Source organism: Acanthisitta chloris, unplaced genomic scaffold (assembly GCF_000695815.1).
Source record: "Acanthisitta chloris isolate BGI_N310 unplaced genomic scaffold, ASM69581v1 scaffold3254, whole genome shotgun sequence".
Classification (NCBI taxonomy): Eukaryota; Metazoa; Chordata; class Aves; order Passeriformes; family Acanthisittidae; genus Acanthisitta; species Acanthisitta chloris.
This window is the reverse complement of record NW_008667489.1, coordinates 21911-33415: the sequence shown is the minus strand read 5'-3', so window position 1 is coordinate 33415 and position 11505 is coordinate 21911. Positions and strand designations below refer to the sequence as shown.

Here is an 11505-nt window from a genome sequence, read left to right as displayed (position 1 = left end):
AGACCACGGAGCAGAATCTCGACTCTGCTGCTGTCAGCAACCATCCTGCCACTGCCACCAGCTTTGTGAGGAACTCTCAGCAGGCTGTATGCTCAGGGGTGATGAGGAAGCAAAGCTAAGGTTGCCATGTGTGTTGCATCATAGGATGGGCACTGATGTGCTCTGGAGAGGTGGCATATTAATCACCAGGAAATTGACATACTGAAATAACTCCTGACTCTTTTGGACACATATTAATCACCAGGAAATTGACATACCGAAAGAACTCCTGACTCTTTTGGACGTTAATGAAGCCAAAGGTCAGACTCCTACTAAAACTGCAATCAAAATATCCTGGTAATGGCATTGTTTTAGAGAGAATATTCCATATTTATTCCTCCAGTTCCCTCCAGAAGCAATGGGTTTGTGAAAATCTTATGATATCCTTAAAATCTCAGGGAAATCTTGACTAAAACCATGCATATTCTTCTGTGTTCTTATGACAACACAAGCTACCATAAGATTTGTTCTTCTGACTATGGAGAGGATTGCTGGAATCCTCTGGTATTTGTATCCAAAGACCTGCAGCTTACCACTTTCTGTAGCTCACCACTTTGTGTATGAGGCACACACAACATATACGCACGTAAAATTTATAAGCAGCTTTGAACTTTCTAGTACAAAAGTCCTAATTACAGGTGCACTTAATCCTCGTTTAGTCACAAATATTGTTCTTTGAGCCTTAAGACTGTAGAACTGCACAGAAAACATGCTTTTCTGATTGGATTTAATGAAGCAAAATCTCCCTTAAGAACATTTTACTCTTCTTGCTACTTGTCTGAAGTAGATAGGTACTTCAAGCATTTTAGAAGTACCATTTGATTAAAAAAAATATTCTACATAATTATGACTCATGACTTGACAATTACGAAATACGACAGTGAATTTACTAGCTTACACTATGCAAAACTCCTACAGTGGTTTCAGGAGTCGGGTTTTGGTAAAACTAAAAATATTCCATGAATTATGTACTCACTTGCTGAAATGCGTGTGAATTAGGTCTGAGCTAGGCAAAGGAACAGTTGATTTTTGACTTGTATTTTGAAACCAAAAGTACCATAGGCTTTGTATGTTCCTACTGTTTTGCATTAAAAGACTCAAAAGTGGCACTTGCTGGTGTAATACAATCTATTTTGAAGGCAATGTAGTGTTCTGAAAAAGTGGAAAAAAACCAGTAATCACGTATATAGTTGCATAAATTATGTTCCCACAACTGAATGAGGTCAATTTGTAAATCAAGTTAAGAGTCCAAAAGATACACTACCTTAATAGCTAGCAAAGTATACTCCAAAAGTACATTCACACTCTGAATCAAGGAATCGAGACAGTGGTTCAGAATAGTCAATGTACCAGCCAGGAATAAAGTTGCTTAAAGAGCCATCAATGCACTCTAGAACAATATAGTGAACCAGTTTCATTTTAAAAGTGACCTCCTATTTTTAGCACAGTTAGCACGTCAAGACCAGCTATCAACTTCCCAAATGAAAAATTACAGGTTAATGAAACTAGACTACACAATGCTTTGTAAGAAACCTGGGTAAGAGGTTCATAGTGCACAGAAAGGACCCAACACAACTGTTTAGCACATCCACGAAAACCCTAGTAAGTGACGTTCCTATGAAGTACTAAAGGCAGCAATATCCTTCTGTTCCCCCAATGAGGTAGAACAATTAACCTTCTTAACACGCCACTCTGGTGCAGATACGGATTTTTACAGTGTTCTTCGGTAGCAAATCCTGGATTACATCTTTATCCCCTCCTGTTGACTAAGTTGTGATAATGTTTTCTTAATGCGCAAAGCTGTCAGCCTGGCAGCTCCGTTGGCATACCAGCATTCCCGCATAATTTTTGCCATTACTCGTAATGCCTGCAAAGGAAAGACAAGTCATTATATATCCTGCTGTTCCAAAGTAGCCCATGTAACTGTAGTTGTTCTGCCTTAGCCTCTTCATGCATTTCTCAAGTCTTGTTACTAGTACTACAGTTGCATGGAAGAGTGTGTTAAAACAATGAAAAACTAAAATCCTTTATTTACAAAAAAGCAAAACTCTTTGAATACTGTAGAGCAAACCCAGTATAATTCAGTAGACTTTCTGGCCATAAAATAATGTTTTAATGAAAAATCAGTAGCTTCTCTGTACCTATTTTCTGAATTTTCACATCAGACAAAAACACACTCTCTCTCATTGTACTTTCAAGTAAGGAGTTAGGTCAGTGTATAGCAATTAAGGAGTTTATCAGGTGTCTTCCTTAAAATGAAGATCTGTAAAGACTGAATATTTTTTGAGTCTTTCTATCCTTCAAACAGCCACTTTGAAATCTGTGAATGCTGTTGCACAAGTAACAAAAGCAAACAACATAAAAACTGTAGATGAAATAAAGTAACAGCTCTACATTCAGAAATTTTATACTGAAAGGTATATTACATTGAGATGCTAAGGAGGTTAACAGGATTGAAATGCCATCATTTAAAAAACAACTCTACAGTTTGTCAGTGCATATCATTGCTCTTCTCTCCCTTTGTGTTCTCTTGCCCAATCTCTTATCTCAGGCCTTCACCCATGCATTCATTTCACACATGCCACAAGCCCGTTCCCTCTTCTATCTAAAGTGCATCCTATCTTATCAATCCCTTACTCCCACTGTAGCCTACTGCAGTTGCTCTGCTAAACTGTGTAGCAGAAAACACTGGTTCTAGCCCTAGTTGGGTTCTCAGAACAGTGGTATGGAATATTCCCTCTGGTTGGGTCAGCTCCTATCTTATCAATCCCTTACTCCCACTGTAGCCTACTGCAGTTGCTCTGCTAAACTGTGTAGCAGAAAACACTGGTTCTAGCCCTAGTTGGGTTCTCAGAACAGTGGTATGGAATATTCCCTCTGGTCAGTTTGGGTCAGTTGTCCCAGCTATGTTCCCACTCATGCTCTTGTCCCCCCTCAGCCTACTCAGTGGCAGAGGGAGGGCAGAGTTAGAAATGGAGAATGTCTTGAAGCTGTGTGAGCCACGAATCCAAAACACAGCACCATACAGGCTACTATGAAGGACGTTAAGTCAATTCCAGCCAGACATGGTACAACCCCCAGCTGCACAATTTATTTGCAATGATGCTCCTTGTGTAATAAAATTCAGATTAGCTTTAATTTACACTGGCTTCACCTATGCTTCACAGGAAGGAATCCTAGAATCCTCCATGCAGAGTTAGCTGTTAATTTTCATGAAATGACATTCAATGCTAATGTGTAACCAAGGAACAATGGCATTTAATAAAGCCACAATGATCAGAATTAAATTAAGTTCTAAAAGCAACACTTCCCCTTCAACAACAAGCACAATTTTTAAGCCACTGAAATCACTAGAAGCTGTAGTGTCCATTAAAGCAGCTTTAGCAAGGTTAGTTAATACCTCACAGCTCTGCCATCTGTTTGGAATATTGGGCCTTAACTTCTGCTCACACACAACTTTCCTCATTTCTTCAACAGAAGGATCTGAAGGAACGAGGTCATAGTATGGCAACTGGTAATCTTCATGGATTCCTGTAATAGGTTGAAAACAGCTTTATTTTAGCTAACACTAGATTACACGTTCTTCACTTTTTACTGTGTTCTTTATCAGTACCTGACCCTTTTTTGTTTAAAAAAAATGCATCAAAATTACTGACAAATCAGTACGTAAATAGACAAATAAAAATCCTTAACCATACTCTGGGAGTATTTACATTACCCTTGAAAAATTAAAAAAATTATATAATTGGAAGACATAAAAGCTACATCAAATCTTTCATATGCTATACTAAAGACGTGCTTCTTCAGAGCATATGATTTATAACAGCATGCTTTATTTTAAATAAGGTATGGATGTTAGCTGAACACATTATAGCCAGCCCTTACTTGTAGTGTTTACCCCTTGCTCACAAGAACATTTAACCTCACCCTTTTCTCCCCTCTAAGTTTTTTAAATTAAAGTAACATTGACAAGAATATCTCCTATTTTCTTCAACAATGGTTTATCAATTTAGAAAGAGGTTGAACAGACCACTCATCATTTACAGGATTGACTGTTATGAAGTCTGAGACAAAATGGCTATTACCTTGCTCTGTTTTTAGAACAAACTGTTCTCAGAACCTGAATAAGTTACTTATAATTCCTTAGCATGTCCCTTTTATAAAGATTGCCACTTACCACCGATTGAACATCGCCGAGCTATCTCCCAAAACACTAATCCCATTGCATAGATGTCTGCTCGTTTGAATGACTCAAAATGCTTCATATTTATGGAATCATCTAGAACTTCAGGAGCCATGTATCTGTTCACAACAAAAACCCCACACATTTAATTTCATAAACACTTAGAGAAACTTCAGCACTGCTGATCAGCTCAAAGCCAAATGAAAACATTTATGTGGAAAAGGAGACAAAGGAAAATCTGCTTCATTAAGGTTATCCAATTGAAGACCTTTCAATGCAAAAAGGATAAGTAAACTGAGAGGAACAAGCAAAGAAGTAGGGGGAATAAATAAAATGTGAAGCTATAAACAAGTTGAGCCATAAACCTGATAGACAAGGGACAACAGAGACAATGACAAAGACCAAAAGTCTCCAGTTGCTACTTGACAGGCTATTACAAAACTCCAGGCATAGCTTTAGAGAGGTCCAGGTCTGGACATTGTGACTGCTCACAAATGGGAAACAAGAGCAACATGAGGATTGTGCATATTCAAGGGGGGCCTGCAATGCTTTTCAAAGAATGTTTAGGAGAAAGGGAACTGGGAGGAACTGAAGTAGGGCAATAGGTAGAAAAGGGTATCAAAGGGGCCAACTGTATAAAAGGTTGCAGTCTGCACATGTTCACCAGTGTATCCTATTTTATTAAATCCTAACTATCTTTTCGTGCAATCTCACTCTCAATCTCAGGTGCACATGTGCTCTAAGAACTATATGTCAGTAACTGGAGGCAGGCATGAGTGAACTCATGTCTAGCAGCTGGAGGCAGACAAGGGGTGAAGCTGCTCTTGAGGCTGGGGTGCTGGCAACTAGAGGAGGGTCTCAGTATCAGCAGCTGGAAGGGGAACTGCAGATCCTAGGAGCACATGTTCACAGGTGCTAAAGAGCATATATCTGGAGCTACTGTAAGAAGACCAGTGTGAATGAATTTTGGGCCAGCAACTGCAGTCAGACATCAGGTAAAGGCACCACTGGTGTCAGCAACTGGAACCAGTGAGGGTCTCTGCTTCAGCCACTGAAGTGGGACCATACTGGGTCATAGGCTTCAGTCACAGCTTACAGGTATCACCAGCTACAGGGGAGAATTGGGATAAGAAAAGTAAAGTAAGGGCCTCTCGGCATCAGTAACTGCAAGGGGAATTGCAGGTCATAGGGTCTATGTGCCTGGTGCCAGCTGCTGGGATGGGCCGGAAGGTTTGTATTTCCCAAAACCTGGTATGCATGGCCAGTGTGCATGGGTGCAAATCACTAGCAAATTTCAAGCTGGTTTAGCCAGAAACTAGGTAGCCCAGGCAGGGATGTTTGACAGGATGAGGGCCCATGCTGGTATTTGAGGGAAGCGATGCATGTAGGTGTGCATACAAGTACATCATCTGTTTGGTACTGTGCATTACCCAGCTGGTGAGGAGGAGAACCATGGAGCACAGAAGAGGACAATGGACACACCAAAGGTTCTACTGATGGTTGAGGGATTCATAAACATGCATGGACTTGTGAGGCTACAGAAAGGAGTGTGTGCTGTCAACTAATGACATTCAATCCTGATCAGCTGAAGAGAAGGAAGGAGACTTGGCTGTCTCTACTTATGTTTTATACAAGTTCTGACAGTGTTTTATGTGGGTGTTGAAGACAGCACATGGTGTATAGCAATCTGTGTAATCAGCCCTGTCAGTACTGTATGTGTCTGTGTATGACTGGTTGAATCCCAAGAAAGAAAGCAGCAGCCACATTCGTGGGCCTTGCATGAACAAAGCTCTTTGGGACACACCAGCTGGGCTCCAGAGGCCAGGCAGGAGGAAGCCCCAGCTCCTGGAAACTGACAAGTTACAGCAGCCACTTACAGCATCCCTTAACAAGACTAGAGAATAGACATGAAGTGCTGGTGTTAAAAATCCCTGAACAACAAAGGCTCCTTACCACTGCAGTACCTGATTCTTCATCATTCAGTCTGTAAGTCCCATCCTAAAACCTGAAAGGCTTATTTTTGTAATAGTAAATCCTAGTTGGGTTACACATTAACAACTGTGCTCAACAAATTTACTTTATTCACATTTCCCATAAAAAAATACATCTGTGACAAACTTTCAACTGAGAAACAAAGACTGAAAACTGGTCATGACATCCAAGCAATTGTTACGTTGCTTGCTGACTAAGCCTCACATGGGAACATTAATCAAAATGTCAGTGTGGACCTTACTATGAGAGCTGCTAACGGCAGCATCACAGCTGGGTGCTAGAAAGAATGAATGGTATTTGCTTCATCAAGTCAACATCAGGTGTACTGTTGCCCTCTCATTCTAGTATGGCTCTGGCAGCTAAATCCTATATGTCATGTTTAGCAGAGTTTGGTCAGTCTCAAGCTGACATATTAATGAAACAGGTAAACAATGACATCAAGGTTTTGGAGACCACTGTTGACTGGTAAAAAAGCAACACCTATAGATTACTGGAGTGGAATACAGTGTCAGGCAATAGCTCTTCCTCTGGACAGCCACAGAAGCCTAGGCATGATTTCATTTAATCAACATAATGCTAGGATTTTCTTTTCCAGTACCAGGGATGGTAGGCAGAATGCAAGACACACTACTCAAAATAAATGTCAGGACTATCAAACCCTTCAGAACACTCTCAATACTACTGTGTCTTATGGAAATTACACAGATACAAGGACGAAAGGGCTATCAAGCAAAGAGCAAAAATGCAACCAGTAGCTGCATTTGTTCTGAACTACCCAGAACTACAACAAAGTTTGCTGATGTGAGGGTTCCCCTAAGGCGTACAAATTCCTCACAAGTGATAAGCACAGCACAAGCAGAGGACAACTGTCTAAAGTGGAGTATAAGGTTTACTTTGACAGTATTTATTGAATGGAAGTAGAATCTGAAGTTTATATATCTTTGATATGGGCAAGGCTCAAATTGTTCTAGTCCACCTGTATCAAAAATGCTTTAATCAAGAATATAAGACTGTGGTGAGTGTTTTAATGCAAAATTCTTGGAGAGCATTACCGGATACTCTTACATAATGCAAAATTCTTGGAGAGCATTACCAGATACTCTCACGCTACTTCATATACTTGACAATATAGTGATCAGCTTAGAGCCTAGCAGAAGGATGAGAAGAGTGATGGACCTGAAAAAAACCAAACCGAAAACCCCAGCCATGGTGCAAGATGTAGCCAGAATCACTTATACAAGCAGTAGATTGTCTCAGCTTCTGTGCATCATCCTAAGGACAAGGGTTTTAACAGGAAAGACCATAAGAGACTTGAATGTGAGCTGAATTCATACCCTCAAAATAAATTAAAAAATCCCACCCCCATGAACATCACTTCCATTGAATTTATTAGCAAATTGACCTCTTATCATGATCCTCCATCAATGCATTTAGATTGGCTTTGGCTTCCATAACATAGAATGGTGACTGACTGCTCAAAAATTCTAAGAGATTATTGCTGGAACAAGAGAGGAGAAAGGCAAGTAGGTCATCTAGTGAGGTTAGCAGAATAGCCATTTCATGGCTGTTACACCAGAGGGAGAGAAGCAGGCATCTCCTTGGCAGCTTATGTATTGGAAATGCATTGCTTGTCAGAAACAGTATTTTAGGTTCTGGAGAGAACTACTCTACATACATTAACTTTGACCTTCTGAACAAGGTCTGCAGCTGAATATCATCCAAGAATGAGAGGATAAGTGTGACATCCCCCTTCATCAAGCCTGTACTCCACAAGCTAGATTCTGTTCATATTTGGTTTAGGTAAACTTTGGAGAAGTACCTATGTCCAGGAAGAATTTCCTGCCAAACTATCAGAACTACCAAAAGTAACAGCTAGGCCACAGTTCTAAAAGAAATAAAACGATAATGAGAATGACGGGTTTTTTACTTGCCTCAGGGAGTGAGAGAGGGATTCTATTTCCTTAGTTTAAAGCTCACATTCCCTGCTCTATGCTGCAGGCTGAGCTGTGAAAGCACACAGTTCACACCCTTTGATGAAGCTAAGCCTCTGAACAGAAAAGAAAAAGTCAGAAAATTCAGTCAGAAAGAGGGATGGTCAGTCTGAATTAACGCCTGGATCACTCACCCAAGGAGTGAGTCTTGCTTGCTCCCTAGACCACACATTTTTACACTAATCATTAGAAAAATATGAAGTTAGTCAAATCTCCCTGAAGTTGTACACAGAGCTTCCATGTGCAGAAAGGGTACCAGCAGTGGCAATCAATGAGAATTAAAACTGTCATTGAACAGGCAAGACTTGAACTGTACTATGAAAAATTAATCAGAGGTGCAGAGTTACTTACCTAAGAATGCGCAAGAGGCAGGAATGGGGGGACTAAGCCTTTTATGAGAATGAGCAATTTTCAGAGAGGTAGAAATGACCCATGTCTTTAAAATGGGAAACAGATCTAGTCCTGCTGCTGCCCACTGCAGCAAGCAAAAGTTGCTACAGCTTTACCCTTGTGAAGAAGAATAAGGCAGATGAACAAGCAATTTAATAATGCCTGTGCAAGAAGAGATCTGGTGAGTGGGATCTACAGACATAGCTGAAAGGATGCTTTCTAGGCTAAAGAAAGTAACTGATTTGCACATCATTTTTCTTTGCATGTAGGTGTAGTAGAAAATACTAAATCACATGTGGTATGTGCCCTGCATGCAGCTGAATATGCAATGACAAATTCCAAAGTAAGCCTGCTGCTTCACTACCAATGATTACTGGAGACTGAGAAGCAATAATGCCCAGTACTTTATAATCCAGTAGTAGTTCAGAAAATAAATCTTAGCTGACCATTTTTGTGGTATTTTTCAAGTTGCAAAAGATAGGACAGCAGAGATTTCGAACGAAGTTAAATTTGGCAATGTAACTGGCAGTAAAATAAATTTTCAGTACATATTGTAAAAGCTTTAGTCAATTGAGACTTAAAATGAAGTTTTGGTTTTGTTTTTTATCCTCAAGGGGCATCCTAGTTCCCTGTAAAACCCCAATCATATCCCTCCCCTACAATATTGCTCACTAAAGAGATGTATGAAAAAACACATTTTCTATATATGAACTGGAGATTGGGCAACTCCAACACAGAGTTTTCTCCAACACTGCTAAGGCACATGGACTTGCCTCTCACACATTTCTCCATGACCAGTGCACAAACTGCAGTTTGATATACCACTGAACCTATAGGCATCAAAAGAACAAAAAGCTGCCCACATCCACAACTGTGTCAGTGGTGCACTGTTAGTGCTGCTATCTCTGTATGCCGTACAGCTGCACAGATTACTAAAGGAAATTTATCTTCTCTTCAGAACAGCCTCCAGTTATTGTCTGAAGGTTCAGAGATGATAAATAAGCAAATAAGTTTAATTGCACTTGTTGTCTGAAGGTTCAGAGATGATAAATTACAGCAAATAAGTTTAATTGCACTCGTGCTGATGGAGTTAAACAGCTCTGAATTCTTTTGAGGGCAAGAAAAATCTGTATTTCCAAATTTAGAAGCAGGTTTTTAAGACAGTATATTGACTCATCCATTGATGATTCCTATTTATATATTAGATGACAAAGACGACTGCTGGTTTAAGCTCCTGTATTTCTCCCAAAAATGTGATTCCAAGAAAGCCCACATCCAAGACACTGCATCTTGTATGTTCTACCATGTAGACTTCATACTGAAAAACCCCAGATTTTTACTTTCAGTGTCAATATCCTGTCTCACACTCCTGGCCAGGTTGCCAGTAACATTTCCAAGCAACACGAGGCAAGAAGAATAAAGATACAGCACTGAAGTGTCTAAAACTGTCACTCACAAAGTCTCTTAATTGTTTTAATACATACTTGTGCCCTACAATATTTTGTAAGTTTTCAGTACTTTACACATGCCAAGATTCAATGTGCTTTTTAAGTGACTAGAGTATAACTAAAATACCAGCTGGCAAGAGATTCAATGTGCTTTTTAAGTGACTAGTGTATAACTAAAATACCAGTTGGCAACGAAGTGTCTAGGAGCTCTACCTGCCATTTTTTATATTTTCCTGCTGCTTATATTTATATCAACAAAAATCTGTATGGGACAAGAAAAACCAAAGCATTTTATTACAAAAGTTGCCTGACAAATCACATGAATGATTTTACCTTTTTGTTCCCACTCTGTGGTTTGGGGCAATATCAATTGTGTCCGTAGCCGAATCATGCCGAACTGCCAATCCCAGGTCTGCAATGCAGCACGTTCCATTCTTTTTCACCAATATATTTTTTGATTTCAAATCTCTGTGAGCAATTGCTGGTTTGCCTGTAAGAGAAAAATAGAAGTAACACATCTGTAAAAAACCCAAACTGCTATTATTCTAGGCCTGGTGCAAATCTAAAGTTACAGAATTCCTTCCAGTTCTGCATCAAGATAACTCCTAAAATCATCCATTGTGGAAAGCCTGGCTGTTGAGGAAAGTGCCTTAGATATTTTATGCATTACAATACTCTAATGCTCCTTTTCTTCTTCCTGCAAGTATTTATTGTACATACATGCTACTTCCCACACAAAAGTTTCTAATACCTCTGGAAACAGACACAGTGCTGTGTCAGCTCAAAGTTAAAAAGATACTACATGCAGCACTAGTGCCTTTTAACAAGTGTTCTGTAGGAAGTATTTTTACATCACAATACCATAGAAAGGAAGGCAAAAAATCTTCCAAATTAAGAAGTTACATCAATTCAGAAATTACCAATGAGCTGCTTATGTATCATTTAAAGAAACAACAGCCAGCATTATCCACATGACAAGGCAAAATATGATAAGATTACCTTGTGTGCCAACAATTTCCATGTGTAGATGAGCAAGACCACTGGCAGTGGACAAAGCTAATTTTATCATTCCTTCCACTGTTACTGTGTATCTGTTCAGGTAATCGAAGAGTGATCCATGCTCATGATAGTCTGACACCAACCACAGCTGAGTCCATGTACCATTGTCTGCAAAATAACATTGGCATGAATACCACATACACACACACAAAAGACAAGTAAACCATAAATGCCACTTTTATACAATGCTTATGAAGTACAAGTTATCTTTTGCAAGTAACCTCAGCACATTAGATTCTTAAATCTTTACTTTTATCCCTGTAACATTTAAATGACTCTGTAAGGGCTGGTACTACCATGGGAACCTTTCTGACCAGCTGACTATTCTTTTATTTAAACTAAAAGATAAACCATAGAAAACTGATGTCACTTTGATTCTGAGGTGATTATTCAGGGTGAAGTA

General features: G+C 39.5%; 1 protein-coding gene across 1 annotated transcript in view; it reads right to left on the bottom strand.

The window, feature by feature from the left end:
* Window positions 1-1217: 1217 nt before the first annotated feature.
* Window positions 1218-11505, bottom strand: part of TGFBR1 (transforming growth factor, beta receptor 1) — a gene marked incomplete at its 5' end in the record, with an annotated part of 24868 nt that continues 14580 nt past the window's right edge. The window contains 5 exons of the mRNA XM_009072505.1: window positions 1218-1906; window positions 3440-3570; window positions 4217-4341; window positions 10377-10533; window positions 11043-11210. Coding sequence (XP_009070753.1) covers window positions 1781-1906; window positions 3440-3570; window positions 4217-4341; window positions 10377-10533; window positions 11043-11210 — 707 coding nt within the window. The remainder of the gene's footprint in view (window positions 1907-3439; window positions 3571-4216; window positions 4342-10376; window positions 10534-11042; window positions 11211-11505) is intronic.